This window comes from Sphaeramia orbicularis, chromosome 12, assembly GCF_902148855.1.
Source record: "Sphaeramia orbicularis chromosome 12, fSphaOr1.1, whole genome shotgun sequence".
In the NCBI taxonomy this organism is placed as follows: Eukaryota; Metazoa; Chordata; class Actinopteri; order Kurtiformes; family Apogonidae; genus Sphaeramia; species Sphaeramia orbicularis.
Window position 1 is genome coordinate 60276394 of NC_043968.1, and position 23564 is coordinate 60299957.

General features: G+C 38.8%; 1 protein-coding gene across 1 annotated transcript in view; it reads left to right on the top strand.

Annotated features, from left to right (window-relative positions):
- The window catches only part of braf (B-Raf proto-oncogene, serine/threonine kinase), a 50471-nt gene extending 27146 nt beyond the window's left edge, over window positions 1-23325 (top strand). The window contains 11 exon segments of the mRNA XM_030149039.1: window positions 3260-3396; window positions 3479-3482; window positions 3485-3595; window positions 4952-5036; window positions 7424-7600; window positions 8129-8175; window positions 8774-8892; window positions 8978-9109; window positions 12408-12542; window positions 14337-14490; window positions 15753-23325. Coding sequence (XP_030004899.1) covers window positions 3260-3396; window positions 3479-3482; window positions 3485-3595; window positions 4952-5036; window positions 7424-7600; window positions 8129-8175; window positions 8774-8892; window positions 8978-9109; window positions 12408-12542; window positions 14337-14490; window positions 15753-15775 — 1124 coding nt within the window. The 3' untranslated portion in view covers window positions 15776-23325.
- The last annotated feature ends 239 nt before the right edge of the window (window positions 23326-23564 follow it).

Below are 23564 nucleotides of genomic sequence, written 5' to 3' on the forward strand. Positions count from 1 at the left end.
TCAAATTGCTGCAGATCAATTGGCCAGTTAATTTATTTATCGGTTTGAATCCGAAATTGCGTATTCTGATTCTGTTGGGTTTCTGTAAATTGGCTTAGAGTCTGGTTTTGACCAACTCTATATGTATCAAGAGATAACTTTTGTTATGATTTGGCGCTGTATAAATAAAATTTGATTTGATATTAAAACAGCACAACACAGGCAGCATTGCACTTTTTTTCTGTGAACTCCGGTAAGTTTAAGAGAACGTCTTAACTCACATCCACGCATGGAGACTCCGATAGAAATCAGTTGCCTCTCAGCATCCTTAAAGGGGTCATATTCAGCCAAACCTACTTTTATTAGTCTTTGGTTCATTTATTTGTGTATTTGGACCCTAATAGTTCAAAAGTTTGAATTTGAACCCTCCAGGTGCTGCAAAGCTATCTTTATACTAATTTTGGCAAAAATCAAGTGGATTTCTACAACCTGTTTTAATTCCTTCTTAATTTGTTACATCTATAACTAGCCACAACATTTGCGCATATGAAGTCAAGACTTCCGACGAACATTTCTCTGAGTACGACATCATTGTTTGTCAGCAGCAGCAGTTGTAGTCCATACTGAAAATATGTCCAAACCGATTACCTAAAATGTTCAGTTGTTGGTTGTATTAACAAACACAAGTGGCTGAACGGGACAGAGCAGCACAGCCAGCAACCTGGGTGGGGTGGGGCATGAAGTGGCTCATTTGCATTTAAAGGGCCAGCGCTCAAACTGATCTGTCTGATGTCATTACTCGAAAATAGGGTTGAAGATGGACCTGTAGAGTTGAATTAATGAAGAATTCAGACCCAAGCATAGCATTTACAGTTTATGTAGACCACAGGGAAATGTTTTAAAATGCATAATTCCATTTCAAAAAAAAAAAGAAAAAGCAAAATATCACTCCTTTAAATTTTCCAGCAATTTGTAGAATCATGTCATAGGTTCGAACATGGGCAAAGTTACACCAGAAAATAACTTTAATTTCCCCTCAGGCTTACTCAGTGAGTATAATTTATAGAAATAAAATTTAATGTAAATAAAATGTAAAAAAAAATATATTTAATTGAAATTTGAATCTAATTCTTCATAAATAGGAAAATGAAAGATTTTAATGTAAATCTCTCAAACTGCTGTAAATTACTTTTAAATAGTTGTCAAAGGAAGTAGCCACATTTTCATGAGTGTATAGAATAAATTGGGATTCTGGTATGGATTAGATAGTGACAGTGGGTTTTTGGTGGGTGCTTTGGCATAAACTAGACAAGCTTCACTATTATACACTGCAGTAATGTGCTAGATAACATTCTGAAAAGTTCTCATTTGAAAAGGAAGACTAGCACTTTACATGACATGTTGAAAAGTATACTTTACTGCTAATACTGTAGAATGTCTTTGGTATTGGCTGTGCAACCTGCAGATACAGTGATGAACAGAACTGACCTCAGTGTGGTAGGAGACAGGTAGTTGGTTAGTTAGTGAGTGGTGAGAGGGGCAGGGTGAGTAGCAGTGATGGTCTGTCTGTCTCTCTTTGCCCTGCAGCCCCCTCGACCCACCCTGCCCGCTGCTTGAGGAAGCACCGAACACGGACCTCAAGCCCCCTCCTATACTCCTACCCCAATGACATAGTCTTTGATTTTGAGCCCGAGCCTGTTTTCCGAGGTAGTTAGGCCTCTGTGTGTTCCTGTGTCCTTCACTCCCCCCTCCTCCTCACCCCTTCCACACCGACCCCCGCCCTGTGTCCCATCCACTGTGTGTCCCTCCCCTCTCCGTTTTTCCCTTTATGTCCACATGCTTTCTCTTTCTCTCTACCACACACCTGACAGATCCAATGTTCCACAAAGATCACACCACTTCTCCTGTCAGACACTGTTCCACAGATGGTGGTTTGATCACTTTAAATCAGGGTTCTCACGGGGTCTTAAAAAGTCTTAAGTCTTTAATTTACAAATCTGCATTTAATACCTTAAAAAAAGTCTTTAAAAGGTATTAAATTTAATATGGGAGGTCTTAAGTTATGTTGCCATAAACTTGTTTGCTGTGTTGTGTTTAAATGTGTCTGTTAAATGTCCAAGCTGCAAAGAAAGTAATGTTATTGTACTCAGTTCCACCTGTTCCAACCCAACAATTTATACTGAAATTAGGAACCAATTATCGCTAATTTTACAGCCCCCAGTGAGAAAAGACTCAGAACGGTAGAAATCAAGGCGTTGCAGCAAAGAAATACATTTTCCTAAATTCTAGGAGTCACAAATTTTTGCCAGTACGGCCTTTAAATAGGCATTAAATTCTATTTTAAATTGTCTTAAAAAGTCTTAAATTTAACTTGTAGAAACCTGTAGGAACCCTGAAAATGCTCTAGCGAAGACTTGATCTATTATCATTTTTGTTTCCTGCGAAGAAAGTAATGCAAAAGGCAGCACTTAACATGACTCCAGGTTTTAGTTATGTTCAAGACAAATCTTTGCTGTGATATTTAAGATGGGATTACCGTTTACTTTATGACAAATTATTGTAAACATTTGATGGCAACAAAAGCAAAGATTGGTATCAAGCATAGCCAAGCTAGTTGGTATTGTAACATTTCTTTTTACCAATGCCATAATTGTTTTAATTGCATTTAAAATCCTTCAATTAAGTTTTTTAAATGTATGTTTATATCAAACATAAAAAATACAGCATATTGTTTTTAAGTCTTTAGCCACTTAAGCTAACCACAATACTAATTTTTACAGATTGATTGGACAGACTTCTTTTAAAGCTTTGAATTGTACAAAACTCAGTATTTCTAGTTTATACGACATATTTAAGTGCATTTATACAATGTTGTTCTCTAGCTGCTTTTAATTTACATACAGCCGAAATTATGGCAAATTTTTGTCTTTGCAATACTCTTATACATACTTCTATTACCAAACCAGGTTACTATTTGGCATCCTAACATGTCCGTAAACTACTTGTTAAATAGTTGAGATACTGATACTTAGATGGATTCACTAAAGTAGACTGCACCATTAACTGCCATCCACCCCGCCCTCACCTCTCCACTGCATGTGACTGAAGACACAAACACAATAGATACACACACCTCAGTCGCTGTCCCTGCCTCCTCTTCTCTTTCTGTCCTCTTCTACTCTCTCTCACCTCCTTTTTACCGTGTTTCTTGTCCACCTCACCTCTCTTCTTTTATTGTTTCCCTTCCTTTTTGGCCTTTCCATCCATGATTCCACTCCAGGGTCCACTACAGGGCTGTCGGCCACGCCTCCTGCGTCTTTACCAGGGTCTCTGACCAACGTCAAGGTTCCACAGAAGTCACCATGCCAACAGAGAGAGCGCAAGTCGTCGTCTTCATCCGAGGACCGCAATAAGATGGTGAGAGTATGACACGGATACACTGTTATTAATGCAGCTTTGTGCATGTCCGCGGCTGCTGATGGAGTATCTTGTGAAACAGAAAACCCTGGGAGAAGGGACTCCAGCGACGACTGGGAAATCCCTGAGGGTCAGATCACTCTGGGTCAGAGGATAGGCTCTGGATCATTTGGAACGGTCTTCAAAGGGAAATGGCATGGTAAGTTCAACAGATGCATTGTAAACCAGTATTGTGTTGGATATACTGCAGTGTTTTTCAACCTTGGGGTCGGGACCCCACGTGGGGTTGCCTGGTATTCAAATGGGGTCACCTGAAATGTCTAGTAATTGATAAAAGCTAAAAATAAAAAAAAACTTACTAATAAAAAGTATGGTGAGTTGAGAGAGACAATCCCAATCCATAAAAGACATGACAAACTGTGAAGCTGAAACTGAAGCACTGTGGTACTGTTTATCTTTCAAATGTTCATTGTGGTCGGTTTCAGATGCTGCAGCTCTTTCATAATTCATAGTTTGAGTTCTTGTTTGTTCAGTATTAACTGTCAGCCTTGTAAATACAAGCTGGACTGACTGTACATATCCTGACCAAGGAAAATAAAATTCTCACTTTTCTGCCTTCATCCATAATAATATACATTATATAGACTAATTGTCATCTAAAATTAATTTTTCTCTGCAACATAGTTTGGCAAACTATTACATGATCAAAAACAAATGAATTGTCGCAAAAAAAATTCTGTTTTGAATGTCTAGGGTCGCCAGAAATTTGTGATGTTAAAACAGGGTTATGAGTCTGAAAAGGTTGGGAACCACTGATACACTGGGTGTCCATAAAGTCTCTTTGCTGTTTGACAGTTTTTTTTTTACAAAAGCAAATGATTAGACAAATCTGTGGAAATGATTCTAAAATGAAAAGTAGATATTGAAGGTTTTTTTGCCTCATTTAATGCACCTCTATATGGACACCATTAGTTACATGAAGCACATCAAGATGGAACATGTTCTCAGTCGTCCACTCCTCCCTTTATCCAATACTGTCCCGGTCTCTTTAAATGTCCTTTGTCATGCACGAATTGAAAGACGTGACGGTGGATGTAATAATGATAATAAGAATAAGAATAATGGATTAGATTTCTATAGCGCTTTTCAAGGCACCCAAAGCGCTTTACATTATTGATCCATTATTCATTTGCTCTCACATTCTCACTCTGGTGGTGGTAAAACCATGATACACATTGTGCCTTTATTTGAGGAGTAGTCATTTTTAGGGTTTATTTAACAGAACCTGTTTCATCAGCAGGGTACCTGAAATACACAAATGCAATGTGATTAAAAACTTCGATAACCACTGAGTACATAGAACAAATCTGATTAGCGTATCTTATCAGTTGCTTTTGTCATAACTTTTTAAATTGTAAAGAGACTTTGTGGACACCCTGTGTATGTACACAGTTCCATTCTATATAAACCCATGTACCAGTACAGGGTGATTATCTGACATGAACATGAAACTGAATGGAGTTGTAGCTGTGACACATCCTCTGTCTGTTTTCAGGTGACGTGGCAGTGAAGATGTTGAACGTCACTGCTCCCACACCACAACAGCTTCAGGCCTTCAAGAATGAAGTGGGAGTTCTCAGGTATCTCAGCTTTTGACTCTTCCAAGGCCAGATCAGAGTCAGTGCCTGATCTTGAAGTTCACTAATGCTTCACTGCCTAGAACAAAGAAGCACTTATGTCAGTGGCTGTGAGTGGGATTATCATGACCTGACAACTGCTGAATACCAGGCTGTTGATATTTTTTTCCCCCAGAAAGCTAAACTATGGTAGTGATTAAAAAATTCTACAATTAGAATTAATTATATATTATAAATTATAACAACAAGACCATTAATACAATATGTGAAAATGTTTAGATATCATGTCCATAGTTTAAGATTATCATATTTTTGGGGAAATTATTGTAGTCATATGTCATAACAAAGGATTTGCACTGGGAAAATATAGTAGTTTGCAGTATGTTACAGTATTCAATATAAAATACCTATATAAATTTCTAATTGCTTAAGATTTAAGTTGCAGGTGGCTGTGCTCGTGAGTCATATTCATCATCCCAATAAGAAGGACTGACCAGAAAGACATAACATTAGAATAAATACAGATATGTATGATAGATTTTAGGGATCCCTAACAACAATTAATCGACTATCAATTAATTAATTAAATAAATAAATAAATAAATAAATGATTCATTGCTAGTTAATTGCCCTTTTCCACGGTGGGATTTGTGGCATCGATAGTGGGCGGTGCCACTGCCCAAACTAGGCTTTCTTTCTGTAACGTTGCGGCTGCGATAGCTGGTCATCAAACCGGATCATAGTGTTGATGAGTTAGAATCGCTTTAGGGACATAGTGGAGCGAAACACAGACCGGCCTGTCTGTTTGTGGGAGTGGTGCACCCCCGCCTAAATACACACACAAATGTGGGGTCATATCGGATCGGCGCGTTTGCCCTGGAGGTTGGTCTAGTCCACGGTCATCTGGACTATCTGGTCAGTGAGACAGAAGTTGAAAACATCCTCCAGGCTCCTGATCTGGGCCACAGGTATGTCCCGCATTATGTCATGCGGTCACCCCAGTGGCCACGTGAAAAAAGCAGAGGGGGTTATCTCCACTGAAATCTCGCTCCATCATATCAGGTAGTGATGCAAAGTCAGAAATGCTCACTTCCTCTAAACTGCCCCTCTTCAGATGCATTTATTTTGCATTTATTTTATTGAATTTCTTTGTAGAATTTATTTAGTTCTACTCCATAAATGTCATTGTCTGTACTGTATCCAATGATTCAATAAATCAATCACTAAGGAATATGACATGCTTTTTTCCTGAAGTATATAAACAGTATTTAGCTTTTATTCTAATAGACCCTATCGAAATAGAAATTCAGGTTCTCAGGAAAATCGCCATTTATCAATTAATCTTTAATTGATCTATAAGGTCAACCAAATAAAGATTAATGGATTAATCGATGATTTGCATCCCTAATAGATTTGATAGTTATTGTGCATCCAGTAAAACAGAATGTTACAAAAATGTTTCATCACATTCAACCGTGTCCATATGTTGCCCATCACCCCTCGCTCCATCCTCCTGTTCAGATATAGTCTCATTTGGCTCTAAAAGGCAAAGATGATGACAGCCATACTGAAAATTTGAAGCTTGACATAGCAGTCCCAAAAACCAATAGATGATGTCAAAGTACCAATGAAACTTAGTCTTTGTTTTTTTAAAAATATGAGATTTTGTAGGACTAAGTCTCTCATCCGAAGAACATGTGCAATCATTGATCCCTGTCTCTTTACCCTGTATAACACTGACATTTTTAGAGCTAGCTACTTGGCTAACATTACTCAAACAAGTGTGGCCACTACTTTCTCACGTCAATTTAAACATTTGCTGTCAATAACATTTAAGCAAGAAATCAGTACCCGTTCTTGCAGGGATATAGCTGACAAACAGATGGCAAGTTAGTCAGCATCCTACCAATATTGAAGGGTACCTTGCTACAACAGCCTGAATTTCTATTTCCTCTTGAAACCCAGCAATGCATTTTTGTCCACAGTAGGGAAGAAGACATTCCCAAGCTTGACTTCAAAAACAAAAACAAAAAAATGCTGCAAAGGACATTCCATAAATAAATAAAAGAATGAATAAAAATATCTGAAAAAAAAAAAACTGTTGCATCACACTGTTTTCAATCAAGACAGTTATTTACAGTAAAAAAAAGCCAACTTTTACTTTCCTGGGTCAGGAGGACATAATGATATGGCTCTGTGGAGTCTCTCTGGCCCATGAAAAAGAAAACTGATTTGCAAGGTTTGCAACCACCTAAAAACCCCGACTAGCACCAGCCCAGAACTAGGAACAGACTGTGAAAAGAGAGTACATGTGCAGCCTCCCTTTAACTGTAAAAATACTGATGCAGCTTTTATATTTTTATGAGCGTGTATGTGTGTGTTTCCACCAGGAAAACCCGTCATGTAAACATTCTGCTGTTCATGGGTTACACCACCAAGCCTCAGCTGGCCATTGTCACCCAGTGGTGTGAAGGCTCCAGTCTTTACCACCACCTGCACATCATCGAGACCAAGTTTGAGATGATCAAGCTCATCGACATCGCCCGGCAGACGGCTCAGGGCATGGAGTGAGTTACTATTTGGTTTATGTAGAAACAGAATAATAGAATGCTTTTAAGGCCGATACAGTGAAGATAATTGGGATTAGGGAAGGATCAATAAACAATATCACTGGCATTAACTTGACATCATGTGTCAGCCTTGGAAAAAAGGAATTTCTGAAACACTATCTGCAATAACCAAGGACATTTTATTCGGGTTCTGATATTAATTTACTCTCTTTATTATGTAATTTTATGGTATTTTGGAGTGAAGGACATCTATATTTAACTTCTGGAAATCACCATGATCTTTATCTTTTGTATTCTACACATAGTTGAGGAAATTTATGCAGCCTATATTCTAACATATAGAATCCTGTTAAACAATAAAATACATACAATTTAGTGTCCTTTCACTTGAGAATGCAAAGAAGCCAGTCCACTGTCAGCATATCACACAAAAAGATTACATTTTACATTTGTGAAACATCCTATTGGTGCTGATTAATAATTCAAACTCTGCCTAATAACTTTGTCTTTGCTTCTTTTCCTCAGTTACCTGCATGCCAAATCTATCATCCACAGAGATCTAAAGAGCAACAGTATCCTCTGAAACATTCCCTCATATATATGTAGAGTCCTGTCCTCGTTCATGTGCATTTTTACATTTAGTGTAATTCTGCAGTCATTGAATATTTTATCAAAACACCAATAAAGAGAATATCATTCAGAAGAATACTGCTAAACCCTCCAGAATCAGTGTTGAAGAGCAGTGTAGCTGGTGGGATATGGACGACCAAAACCTCCCTTTAATATGATTCCTGTCAGTATGTTGTATTTGTTTTTGGATTTAATCTCTTAGAATAGATTTAGGAAGAAGTTTAGCTAGAAATCCCTTAATGTACATGCTATATATGCTGTTTATATTATAGTTATGGCAATAATTTTAAATGGACAGCAGATTTCTTACCTGTGTAACAGATTACAAACTAGCCTTTCCTTTCAGTCATCTGAAGGTAGATAGGCTGTTAGCATGCATTAGTGAACCTTAGCTAACTAACACACAGTCAGTATAGAGCATACAATAAGAAAAACTGCTGTTCAGAATTCTGTCTGAACCTGCTGATTTTCAATTTGTTCTGGTGACTTGAAAATGAGCATTTTAGATCTGGAGATTTCCCTGAACTCGCCTCCTCTCAGATATTTTCCTCCACGAGGATCTGACGGTGAAGATCGGTGACTTTGGCCTGGCCACGGTCAAGTCCCGCTGGAGTGGCTCCCACCAGTTTGAACAGCTGTCTGGCTCTATACTGTGGATGGTGAGTTCCACAAACCTTCCACTCGGTTTTAAAAGTTCTTTTTGTGCTTAATTGAACTTCTAAATTGTTGTCCTTTTGTGTTCAGGCTCCTGAGGTGATCCGGCTGCAGGACAAGAATCCTTACAGCTTCCAGTCAGACGTCTATGCCTTTGGCATTGTGCTGTATGAGCTCATGTCAGGAGCACTGCCCTACTCCAACATCAACAACAGAGACCAGGTAACGTGTTCTACTCAATCTGGTGAAGTCACTGTACAACTTACAGATGTGCTAAAAGCTGTTTCCACATGGCTGGCTATGCAGAACAAATCTCAACTAAAATAACTTCAGTGACCAGAAAAATAGGAACCCTGCCCATGTCTCATATAATTATATTTACATAAGTGTTGATGGTAAACACTGAGCAACTAAACATTTCCCAAAATAGAAGTTGATTTCTGCCCAATCATTTACATTTGTATGATTTAAATAAAACCATCATATATGGTCAAAACTGACTAAGCATTAGAAATACTTTTTTTATTTTCTAAGTAAAATGTTCATATAGATGTCACTCTTACACCTGTGTAACTTCAAGACAGCACTGGAGTCACAAAGTGGGTAAGTTGACTTAAAGGGGTCATATTTTGCTAAACCCACTTTTATTAGTCTTTGGTACATTTATTTGTGGGCAAACTGTGTTTCATTGCCATGGTACTTGTACCTGAGCGCACTTGACAAATAAACTTGAAACTTGTGTATTTGGACCCTAACAGTTCATAAAGTTTGAATTTGAACCCTCCAGGTGCTCCAAAGCTATCTTTATATTCATTTTGGCAAAAATCAAGTGGATTTCTACAACCCGTTTTAATTCCTTCTTTAATTTGTTACGTCTGTAATTAGTTACGTCATGGCATTTACTCATATAAGGTCAAGACTTCTGACAAACATTTCTCTGAGTACGACATAATTGTTTGTCAACAGCAGCAGTTGTAGTCCATACTGAAAATATGTCCAAACTTCGAGCCGATTACCTAAAATGTTCAGTTGTTCTTTGTATTAACGAGTACAAGTGGTTGAACGGGACAGAGTGCACAGCCAACAACCTGGAGGGGGTGGGGCATGAAGTGGCTCATTGCATTTAAAGGGCCAGCACTCAAAATTACATTTCTCCTGTTGTTACTTAGAAATATTGTTAAAGATGGGCCTGTAGAGTTTAATTAATGAAGAATTCAGACCCAAGCATAGCATTTACAGTTTATGTAGACCACAGGGAAATGTTTTAAATTGCATAATTCCATTTAAAAAAAGCTAAATATCACTCCTTTAAATACACGACCACATGCTGCCCAAAATTCCCCACTGACCACGTGTTAAATCTCTGTGATTAAGGCAGAGTAGCTGGTACAGTTTCACTCTAAAGCCTGGCTCAGATTGCTGGGAGTTTTAAAATCTTAAACAATTCTGTAATCAGTTTGTATCATATACTCAACAGTAGGATGTTCAGACTATCTTACATGACACACAACTGGAGAGTGTAAAGATTGTCTGCCTAAGAGAGAAATGCATCACCTAATGGGATCTCATCAGGATACAGATGTAAAGAAAACAACTTTAACACGTGGTAGATGTATAATGAACTCTCAGATTATACTTTACACAGTCTTTCATATATCGTATTGAATCACAGCTCTATGTTCTGGACAGACATGGACATGGTTGGAGGAATACAGCTACAGGCTTCTAGTTGTGATTTTGCTTTTTATGGAACTTGGTAATGATCCTTAAAGTGCTGGATATAAATATTCCTTTACAGGCTAAATGCTAAATAAATGATTTGCGTGAAAAAAGAGAACCCAGAGGGGAGCTGCAGAACTATAGGCTATGGCTGAACTCTCCGTCTGGGTTTAAATCTAGTAAACAACACAGGCTTCATTTGCTTTACTCCACCAGAAGAACTTAATCCCATTTAACTGAAGAAGTGGAAATGTGGAGACTGCTATTATCAAAGAGCAGTTGCGCAAAAATGTTAAATGGAGGTGCACGATCAATGATTGAAAACACTGTCAAATAATCAAATCAATGTCACTATCAATGATCTTTCTGTCTGATGCTACTACAAAACCAAAAATGTTGGCAAATAAGCTTCAAATTTACTTTATTGTTAGAACCAAGGAAGGAAAGGAAAAACTACCACCACTGGGTTAGCTGACAGAGCTTAGCTGCTCACAGTGATGCGGGATAACCAGTCAGCAAGTAACATTTTGTCTACAGCTGCACAATATATCGTTTGAGCATCGTCATCGCAATGTACGTGTGCGCAATAGTCACATCGCAAGTCCTGCAATGTAGGAGGCAGATGAACTCGACGTATTCTCATCTAATGTCATCCTGGGTACCTGACACACACCGCGCACAGCCATCCACCAATCACAGTCGTTCTTTATCAGTTTGCCGAAGCAGACCACGCCCCTGCAAATGGAGTGAGTCACTAGTAACAACACTAAAAAATGAGTACCAAAAAAAAAAATTGTCACAACCTGGCTCTAAGGTTGGACAAAAATGGAGACAAAGGAGGTGGTAAAGATATAACAGTGATTTATTACATAAACTAATAATAAACAAAACACAATATGCAACAAAAAATGCCAGTCGAGAGGAGCATGTGGACCAGGGCAGGACAGAACCGGGACCAGACCAGGCAGGGAGCAGACCAGAGAGAGAGCAGATCGGGCCAGACCAGAGAGAGCGAATGATCATCTGCGTCGAGCTACTTAAATAGGCATCACATCCGTCACATGTGTAACTAATCAGGAGGTTGCCATCTGTAAAAGAAAACTGACAGTTCCCCTAGTGCCCAGAAGGTGTGGGGCCGTCACAATAAATAGACTGGAAAAGCACTTGGAGAGCGCAGACCTCCACCAAGGCCGATCAGTACCCCCCTCTGATCACTACCAAGATTTAATCATTTGTTCTTTGTACCAGTATCAACATTTCCTGAAATTTTCATCCAAATCCGTCCGTAACTTTTTGAGTTATCTTGCACACAGACAGACCGACAGACAGACACAAACAAGCAAACAAACCAACGCCAGCAAAACGGAGATAATAAATAAAACATTTAGCAATGAACAAGCTAGGTAAAACCTGCTGCTCCCAGTATGATTTTACAACAGGGTTGGATATCTCAAAAATGTTTTGTTCTGTATTCTACCAATTATTAAACAAGAGAAAATCACAAATCACAAAAAATGAAGACTTGGTGCAAAAAAGAAAAGCAATGTCAGTTATCTGGAATTATTTCTGCTACAAGAAGGATGATACTGAAACGCATGTTCTGTGTCAATAGTGCCTTAATGCACCTGTCGCCACAACAAGAGGAAACACAACTAATTTGTTTGACCATTTACGTCGGCAACACACAGCTATTATATCCTCCTGAGTAGTTTTTCATATCGCAATATATATCGCAGGGTTTAAAAAAATCTGTTTTTTTTTTTTCAATATTGTGCAGCCCTAATTTTGTCTTTTTCTACAGATTATATTCATGGTGGGTCGAGGTTACTTATCTCCTGATCTCAGTAAGGTTCGCAGCAACTGTCCAAAGGCCATGAAGAGACTGATGGCTGACTGTCTGAAAAAGAAGAGAGAGGAGAGACCCCTGTTTCCCCAGGTGAGGAAATAAGTGAATGTGAATCACTCGTCTCTTTGTCACATTGTGACACTCTCATACTTAAATGACTTGAAGAGGCTTTGTAGTGGGTACTGAGTGATGCATCTGAATTTAATCAGTATCTGAAAATGAGCATGCATGAGAAACACCCCTGAAGGTAAAGGAGCCACTGCTGAAGGTTAGGGTTCCATTAAAAGTGGGATTTTAAAGGTTGGTGTTCTGTTTAATCATAGGGTGTTTGTAAATGGACATTTGGTTAGCAGTAAACCTGTTAAGCAGAGAGACATAGATGCTGTCCAGATGATACAGACACTTCAATATTTGTGTGTTTTATCCAGGTTCTGTGTTTGCATTACTGAACAGTCTGTAAAGCTGTGTGCATGGTGTCCAAGTTTACACATATCAACTTGAGCATGTGTGGTTCCCATGATTGCATGGGATATGTAATACCGCGTTTCCACTACGTGGTACCAGCTCGACTCAACTTGATTTGGCCTTTTTGCATTTTCATTATGAAAAGGACCTGGAATCTGGTACCCAGTACTAGTTTTTTTGGTATCACCTCTGCTGGGGTTCCAAGACTGGGGAACAAATACTGAAAGGTGACGCGTAAACACTGCAGACCACTGATTGGTCCGACAGTTGTCTCTGTGACCTGCCGTTTTACAAAAAACACAGATGCAGAAGTTGACACTAAATATAGCGGTACACTACCAGTCAAAAGTTTGAACTCACCTGGTTTTTCTTCATTTTCATGACTATTTACATTGTAGATTCTCACTGAAAGCATCAAAACTATGAATGAACACATTTGAAATTATGTAGTTTAAAAAAGTCTGACATAATTCAAAGCATGTTTTATATTTTAGATTCTTCAAAATAGCCACATTTTGCTTTTATTGCTGCTTTTGTACATTCTTGGCATTCTCTCAGTGAGCTTCATGAGGTTGTCACCTGAAATGTTTTCCAAAAGTCTAGAAGGAGTTCCCAGTGAGGCTGAGCACTTGTTGGTCATCTGCGGTCCAGCTCATGCCATTTAAATGAGGAGGTGAGTCCAAACTTTTGACTGGTGGTGTAGGTTAATCCACATGATGACAGCCCACAAAACTACACCATTGTTGGTCGAGGAGATTCAGTCTTTGGTGGCTGACGTAAAAATTCAGCATGAGCTTGACAGCATCGCTACGACGTCCAGGTACTGTAAAGTCGGTGGTATCCTGTAATGAAAACGGTCTCCAGGAATAGTACCTGGTACCTGAGTCGAGCCGAACTGAGTCGAGCTGGTTCCACATAGTGCAAACGCGGCATTAGAAACATGTTGCCATTTGTTCTAATATTGCTGAAGGTAGGTTTCATGTTTGAATTTAAACAAATTAGACACACCACACTAGAAAAATGTTCTAAACCCGTATTCCTCACGTGCATCACATGCCAACATGCTTTTGCGAACATTATATTCTTGTGGTTTTTCAGGAGATGTGAGACATTAGCACACATATAGATAATTACTTAAAAGGGGATTTTTTTTGTTGATTAAAGTAACGTCTTATTGTTTTGTAATGTGTGAATTTTACTTGCCGTTTTCATTGGTCCATGCACTTTGGTTTGAATCAGTGATGAATGTAACCAGCTCTGCCAGCAGATGGCCTCAGAGGTTTACATGTTGAAGTAGTGCCTCAGTATTTACATGGTAAAGACAAGCAGCACTCAACATGTTCGTGCTCTGCGTGACTTATAAAAACAAAACACAGACTGTGACTGTTGACCCTGTGGCTGTGTTCTGTCTTCTGTCAGATCTTGGCATCCATCGAGTTGCTGGCTCGTTCGTTACCCAAAATCCACCGCAGCGCCTCGGAGCCATCGTTAAACCGAGCCGGTTTTCAGACAGAGGACTTCAGCTTGTATGCCTGCGCCTCACCCAAAACTCCCATACAGGCCGGAGGCTACGGTGAGCTCACACACACAGATGTAAACATCCCTCTAAACAACACGGAATGAGAACCGGTCATGGATTACAGTAGTCCACACGCACACAGATAATGAAGGATCGCCAGAACCAACATTAATGTCAGATGAATTTGAGGCTTTCTTGTTGTTGGGGAAAAAAATAAGAAAATGCAAATCTGGTGCATCTGCTTTTACTGGTTTGAGGTAAATAAACTAGGTTGTACTGTGTGGTCAGAAGGTTTCATCTACTGTCTGCTACATGTGGGTGTAATAAAGAGTAGAAGAGGTAGAAGACTCTGTTGTTGTTGATGGCTATGTTGTGTTTTTTGTTCATTGATGACGAGGCCTAGTAATAACTAATTTGGTCTCATCAGTCCACAGTAACTGCTGTATTACCAGCCATGTTTTTCCACTTTATGGAAATATTTGAGATGATATAGATGTGAAAACTCTTAAAAATAGCAATAAAAAAAGAACTCAACTGAATATTAAACTTGTTTTTGCCCTCATATTTGGTTTTCTTCTTGAATGTTTTTTAATGCAATACTTCAGAAACCAGCTGACGATCAGTTTTGGAAACACAGCTTTTTCATTTGGAGATGTTCAATCTGGTCGCTCAAAGGAGTCCTAGACAACCTTTGAAGTTTTTTTTTTTCTTTCTCCGGGACCCTAGAAAACAAAGAAGTAACTTCAACTTATCTAAAAACATTATATGAAGAGCAGACTGTGATAGAAATACTGGAACCTTCAGAGGACTCATAAATATCATCGGGTGGATGTTTGAGCCTAATTTTCAGAGGTGGGGCACAACTTTGCACACAAATGTGGAACATTTTTTGACATTTACTGGATCTTGGGCGTGGGATTTGCAAAATGTCTTAATAGTGGCCATAAAAAAAAAAAAAATCAAAACACACACAATGCATTAAAAGGTCTGAAGATCAAACTTTTTCTGTCACATTCACTTGAATACATATGGAAGCACGGTTAGTGACTGTAGCTGAATAGACAACGGAAAAAAAGGCACAATAAAAATGAGGTCGGAGTGAATAAGTCAGATTTTTGATATCTGTTTATATCTGAGACATTTCATGATGTGAGTAGAGATGTGCATTTGAAAATCCACAGTCTTCAACTTGTGTTTTTATGTGACTCTAAACTGATGGAGATGTAAACAAGCAGAGGGCTTTATGGGAACGGTTGGAATAATTGCAGCAGCAGTGCTTAGATCCTCATTTTCCTCTTCTTTCTGTTCTTTTCCAGGGGAGTTTTCAGCGTTTAAGTAAGTGCTGCAGATCCCACCAGTCCATCCCTCGTCACTTCTTCAAAAGTCTCGTGTCCCTGCGGCAGATTCATTCATTACTGAAAAAAACTGAAAAAATAGTCTCAAAGAATGTGCTGTTTTCTTCCTCTGTTCACCTGAAGAAGGCGGCCTCACTGGAGTCCTTCCAACAAAAGCTGTCCAGCAGGCAAAACGGCCGCAGTGACAGACAATTAGGGAAAAAAACAAAACAGAAGACTTGAATAACACAAAAAAAGACACAAAAAGATCCATACCAAAACGGTTTCGAAGAGGATCAAGCTGCCTGCTGGAGGAGGTGGATCAAGGCGAAAAAAGGTGGCGATCATTTCCTGCAGGGTGAGGAGGCGTGGCTGCTGAACTGCACTGTGAGCGACGAGACGCTGCCTCCAGTCCATCGGCTGAGACGAGAGACCAGGCGTCGTCCCGGTCCGGAGATGAACCGGAGGAGGTCACTCAGCTGAGGTTATCCCCGAAGGAAGAACACTTGAAAGCTAAATCTATTGTGATATTTTTTCCATTTCTTTCTCCTGTTACCAAGCTGGGAATGCTGAGCTTTTGTGTCCAATGTTACTTTTTGAAGAGATGGTAGCTATTTTAGATGAAAGCTTTCTTCCCGGTCACACAGCACAGGCCTTTGCTTTTTCTCTTTTTGGGGTAGTGCTGACCAAATGGTTTTTGCCTTCTTGTTTGCCTTGCCCAAACCACCTGCGACAAAACTAGTGTTGTAGTATTTGAGATTAGACCGTTCTCAAGACCACTGCATCTCAGAAATTATGCTGTTTATGCTCTGTATTGGCAAAGAAGACTGGATTTTGTTTCTTGACCAGTCGGGACCACAACTGTGGGGATTTCACTAAACTGCCTGTGCACTGTCTGATTTATTTGTTAATATGATTACTGTGATTTGGTGTAAAAATTCTGCTTCAAATGCAACCAATAACTTGACTTATTTCTAATAGGATCTGTGTGGTTTGGGGGGCAGTATGTGAATTCTGCAGTGCAATGCTGGCTGAGACGGTTGGGACCATGTCAAACTTATCAGCACAGGGGAGTGGAAGTGAAGCTAGCAGCGCTAACTAGTTATGTGCCTCTGTACCAAAACTCTACAAAAAATCTCACCCAAAGAGGTTTAGCTAATATTAGCTACACAGATTAGCCACCTAGGAATACTGTATATTTTGGGATGCTAGTTTCATTTGCTTGCCACCTAGCTAGCTGAGCAGAGTACTTTAGCTAATTCAATTAGCGTCATCCCTCAGTAGACCTATGCAATTAGTTTACTGAGGGATGGAGCTCATTCAGTGTTAGCTTTGTAAGGCTGCAGGATATAGCACATATGGTGACAAACTGTTGTTCCTAACTTACATTTTTGCTTGCGATAATGGTCAGACCACCCGTAATGGTGTGTTTCTCCTCTTGGTCTTGACTTGGTCTCAAACCCTCAGAGTCATGGTCTTCTCTCAGCAGCGATGCACCCTGGACTTGGTCTCGACCCGGTCTGGGTTCAGATGGTCTCAACTACAACACTAGATGAAACCGCTCTTTGTCTACCTTTAGTGAGGGAGAATCGGCTCTTACGTCGAGTCCTGGTACAACGTCTGGAGGGCTCTGCTAAATACAGGAGCTGTGTTCTGAGAGGGAAAAATACTGATTTTTTTGGCAACTGAAGCCACTTCAGAGGGGTTCTTTTTATTTAAAGAGCAAGGAAAAAAAAAAAAAAAGATCCAGTATGAGCTTTAGAGGCGTTTGTAGGCGAGACTAATATCTTCCTGAGATGAAGAACTTCACAGTAACGTCAAAGCAGAAGTGTTTTTTCCTGTTGATTAGGGGTAGAAACTTCTGGAGCCTGTTGTGTTCTACCAAGCACAGGAGCTGTTTTTATTGGAGAGGGAAAATGCAGATTGTTTGCTGAATGATGCTATACAACAAGAGTTTGTTCTTGTGTTTAAAGAGCCGAGCTGCTGCTGGGTTTACACTGACTTCCAGTGTAAGTGTGTGTACAGTACTTGTGGCTTCTCTAAGCTTCTTTGCAACAAAGCTTCTCCTTTGCTTTTTTTTCCCCTCAGCCTCAGATTTTATTTAGTGACACCAACTGCTTTTTTTTGTTGTTTTTTTTTAATTGTTTGACCATGCGGCTTTAATATTGCACTCGGCTCATATATGGGAACTTAAGTGTTGCAGCTGCTGACTAAATGCTGCAGCGTTACCTGCTGAGAGGACCAGTGATCCTCTGGAGAATTCTTCTGTTGGTTTTGGGGGGAAAAAATGTTCTTTCAGTTACACCTTTTTTTTTTTTTTTTTTTTTTTTTTTCTCTCTTCACACACCTGTACCTTTTTCATTCCAGTGTGTGTTAAGGGTTGTAGATGTTGTTACAGGTTCGTTTTATTTTGTTATCGTCGTTGTTTGCCTTTTTTCTGTACAGGCAGGCCTGCAGATATTGACTTATTTATGTGGATTTATTTGTTACATGGATTTATTTTCCAAAATGCTTTATTTGAAGCTATCAGTCTTTCTTTTGATGCTTGTTTTAGTCTTTGTGACTCGTGTACTTGCACTTTGTAGAGATGGATCGAAGCAAATGAGCAACTTGCCTTTTCTTTTGTTTTTTTTTTGTTTTTGTTTTTTTTGTTTGTTTGGTTTTTTTTTCATTGAAGAATAAATAGTGACATACGGAGCTGATCATCCAAAATTCAGTTTCAAATGCATGAGTCATCTGCAGGGGCTGAACTGTGAATATAGTGCTGGGCAGGCTCGGTTGTCTGTTAAATACCCACTCTGATGAAGCCTCCAGCGGCCGAGTATTTAGCCACACCTACAGTGATGAGTGCTGAGCGAATGAGACTGCTGGAGAAATGAATGTGGTGGAGGTAGAGCACACAGCTGAAGCATCCATATAAACTGTGATAGACCGCTTCTTTAAGGACCATGGAACTAATTTCCAGATATCTGCATTTCACTTCATTGGTTTTACACATTTCCACAGATGTCTGCCAGAAACAGCCATTAGGAACTGCACTTACTTTGTTGGAAAAAAAAAAATAGTTTAACACAAGTATTCCATAAAGTATTTTCAAAGCTAATACTGAACTCACTCAGAAACAGCATTTCTGTTGTCAACATACAGAGAAAGTCATATAATTCCACATTTCATGTTACCCCGAGGAAGCAGTAGGCCCAATTTGTGCCTCTCATATGAGCATCCATTGCGTCACAGAGCTGTTTCACTGACAGATAATTAACTGGCAAGGTTTGAGGAGGTAGCATCGCAATATGGCACACAAAGCAAAAAAATCCTGCAGCTAGTGGAGGTTTTTTTTTTTTTTTTCCTCATCTGGATAGTGTAGATTTTCACACACCCTCTACTTTACTGAAATATCACCAGTTAATTGGCCTCTCACTAAGATCCCCAAAATGCCATGTTTGCTGCTGAAACAATGTTCAAGAGGCCTGTTGAGCATTAAGAGTAAGTGCTAATGCTGAAACAATGTGTAAATCTAAAACGGTGACATAAGCTCTGAGTTCAATTGGAGCTGAATCCTTAAGTTCTCATTGTAATATATGGACTTTAATGACCATGGACATACACAGCCTGGCCAAAAAAAGGCTGTTCTAATGTTTAGCCTTATTCAGCCTTTAGCTTTAAGGCATGAATTAACTGAGGTATCATTTCCAGAAGCTTACGCAATGTACTAATATTTATTTCCTTATTTTTTTGGACATGAAACGTTGCTGAATCTAGACCTGACCAACTGAATCAACCCCAGATCATAACACTGCCCCCACAGGCTTGTACTGTAGGCACTAGGCATGATGGGTAATCACTTCACCTGTCTCTCTTCTCATCCTAATGAGTACATCACTCTGATCACATGACCTTTTTCCATTGAAACACAGAAACTAAAAAAAAAAAAAAAAAAAAAACTAAAGGTGGTTTAAGAAATTAGAAGTTACTCATTGAATCAGTTACAGGGTTAACACATTTGTTGTAGTTGAAACACATTAATCACTGCAGTAAAATATCCAGTTAAATCCAGATGAGGACTGTTTTTGGCCTGCTAGTGTATAAAAACAGGTAATTTTAATTAATATTTAATTAATCTGAGATCTAGTGATGGGATTGACTGGTTTTTCAGCTATTTCAGTGAATAGATAATAAATATTGCACAGGAAATGACAATAAATTTCACTCAATAGTTCTGAACTATCCAAATGAAGTACATGGAAAGAGGTGCAGTACTACATGTCTGTATGTGAGACCTTCACTGATAATCGATTAACTAAAATTTCATTTTCTGCTTGGTAGGATGCTTTATAGTGTTAGTTGATAGAAAACATCTGTCATGCAACCTACAACCTACCTACAATTAAATGTTCAGTTGTCTATGTGGAGTTTTTAATGTCCATATTCATTCTTTATTTTTTATGGAGGTTTCAAACACATATTGTGGCCCTTTTTGTCCACTTCTCATAGATATTTCTGAAGTCTTATTACTGAAACTTGGTTTAACAGTTGAAACCAGTAACCATTTAACCTCTATGTTAAATTTGAGAGGCATAACATTTTGCCTAACAGACTTATTTTAACAGTAACCAAACTTCAACACTATAATACTGAGCTGCTCTGTTTTACACTTGGTTGCTTTTATTAGGGGTCCCATCAGATCATGTCTTTGCAGCTAGTCTGATTATCTGGCCCATAAGCCAACACAGCAGCTAAATGTGCTGTTAATGCATGGATTAATAAACAAATGAGACGTAATGTGTTTCTTGAATTGTAGGAAAGTCAATTCAGTAGTTTCGGACAGAACCACACTAACTATTCCCTGATGCCAGCCTTTGTGTTAAGCTTTGCTGAACAGCCGGCTTTATATTTTCTAGAGAAATATAAAAGTGGTACTGATCTTCTTATGTAACTCTGCCAGGGAGCATTTTTAACAGAAGGTCAAATAAATCCTGTAAAAGGGCTAGAACCACCTCGAGACAGAATGAGACAGGCAGTGACAGGAAGTTATTTTCCAAAACATTTTAACAATAATTACTGTAATGCTGTGCCATCAACACAAAAACACTGGTACAAGTGAAGGACAATTACAGTTCTGAGATTGAAGCCTGCCCTCATTAACTGCTGCCTATATGAAGTCATCTGCACTCAGTGGGTTAATCCAGATTTCACACATTTCTGAATCTTCTTTTAAAGTATAAGCTTAATGCTGAATTCAGACATTCCACTGTAAGGGTGGAGAGGGAATTATTCGAGTTAGTTGGTCTCAAAGGTCAGACAGTAGGATTAAATGTTGGAATGATTTCTTTTTTTCTTTTATGTGACTTTAGAAGTCACTGAAGTGCATTACATTCATTAAAGGAAAAAGTTAGACTTATCTTGTTAATTACAAAACAAAATCTCTCAAATCCAATGAGATGTGACTTATTCGTCCTGTGTATTCACATTCGTTTCAGTAGGTTCCATATTATATTGTGACAGTGACTGATACCCATCCAGGTTATCTATACACACGTCTAGCTGAGGTATGTGGGTGCTAATATTTCAGACTGTCATTCTTTGGAAAACACTGAATGATGACATGTCCAGTGCTCAGGGACATATACTACATATACTACTTTTGCGTCCAATGATATGCTTTCTTGAATTTTTTTTTTTTTTTTTTTGTTTTTTTTTGTTTGTCTGTTGACCAATCAGAGCAGACTGGGCTTTCCTGGATGGACCAGGCTCCCTAATTTCCTGTTTTTACAGGATGTAAACAGCGCACTTGTTGTCATTTCACTGGAAAGGTCACTACCCGACCTGAACCAGAAACAAGATTATTTATATACACGTTTGCAACTGCATCTATCTCCTGTTTCCAACTTCTGGGATTTTAATTAAAATAATGTTATTTTTGATAATAGTTTTTGTCATTATAATGAAATCAAACATTTTATTGTTGCTATGTTGTAACATTAATATCAGCTAACATTAGCTAGCAAGCTAACAGCAGCTTGTCAGTCAAGAGGAACTTGTACACATTTTCTTGTGCAAAGTTTTGGATGTTGTGACACTTTTGTCTGCAGCCCCAGAAGCAAACTGTTTAGCTACATGTTATCCATTAATTAATCTTGTATTTCATTAGCACCATGTATCATACATTTTTCACAAAAGGAAAAAAAAAATAGAAATAATGTCTTGTGTTCTATTAGCAGTAAAACCATAATAATATTATTTTTAACTCTAGGACACTTGTTTAGAAATATTGGAGACAGTAGGTAGTTTCACATGTGTATGACAAAGTGAGCTTCAGGTTCTGATCCGACAGTGACACTTGGACTCGGGAGATCTGGATAATTATGGAACCCCACTCTTGTATTCAGATGATTTTATGGGACTTTTTTTCATTTAATCATCTTTTTCGTATATTAATCAGATTTATTGCATGATTACAAGAAAAGGTGTCTTCTTTTCTTTAATGAATGTAGTGCATTTCTGTAAGAGGTAAAAATAATAATAATGCAGCCAACTCCAGTTTCAGACAGATCTCTCTCAACCTGGAAAAGTGAAACCTAAACCATCCATGTGACTAAATACCGCTTCAATAATCTATCCACGTTCGCTTGAGTTTATTCTTGATCTTGCAAACAGCAGTAAACGAAAACTCCAGTTCTGGATTAAACTCATGTTATGAACTGACATGAGGGATTATAGAGATGTTTAGAACTGTGCATCAGATTGAAAGTCTTCATTTCCATGGCAACAGCTGATCACAATGACCATGCGATGCAGAACAATTTAGGAAGTGTTCAACGTTGTTTTCACCAGCTGTTGTTTTCATGACAGGAATGAACTGTGAGTATGAGCAGAGGTTTAAAAAGAACATCCTCTTCAATGTTGACAAAGCTGCAGCTGTGTGCTTTACTGATCTGCTCGTCACTGATCACATGACCCGACCTGAGGAAGTAAACAGTATGTTTTTCAGAGTGCTGTTTATTTTTGCTTGGATATCTTTCTTTTCGGAGAATATAATCACAGACGTATCTGTCCTAAAGCTCCACTCAGTCTACAGGAGTAAACACTGACCTCCATCACCGAACTGAGGGTCTCCACCTCCCCGACCTGGCCCCTCCCCCTACACCTTTAGCTCCGCCTCTTCATCCTTTATGTTCAACCTGACCCTCATGTTCTGTTCTCTTCTTAAACATTCCCTCCTCTTCCTCTTCCTTGCCTGCACCTTAAACCCAACAATTCCTTTTCAACTGAGAACTATCATGAAAAACTTTATGAAGATTTTTTTTTTCACCTGTAAATAGTTGTACAAAGGAAATACTGTCAGTTTGCTAGGAGGCATGGAGACTACAAATGTAACAAATTATAAAATGTTAAAATAAAGAGACAAAGATGAAAAGACATTTTGATAGGCAGACTTCTGAGAAAACTGGTTGAGTGTATAAATATTTAAGGCTGTATCATAAGGAGAAAGAGCTTAATGTATTTGTTGTGAATATGAAAAACTGATATATTAAAGAAGTGCATGAAAACTGTAGTGTGATTCATGTGTGATCATTGTCTGTTGGGTTCAAGTCTAAAGGGGGTTTTTACACTCACTAGAGATGCTTGACGTCCACATGGTGGCAGCATCGGCTGCTGGAATATAAGGTCATACAGAGCGATGTGCAGTACACACACTGTAAAAACATTTTGTTTTTTGGTCAGAAGTATTGACCAGATCGGAGTGAGATAAGAGGATGTATGTGTCAGAAAACATGGGATATGTTACCCCTT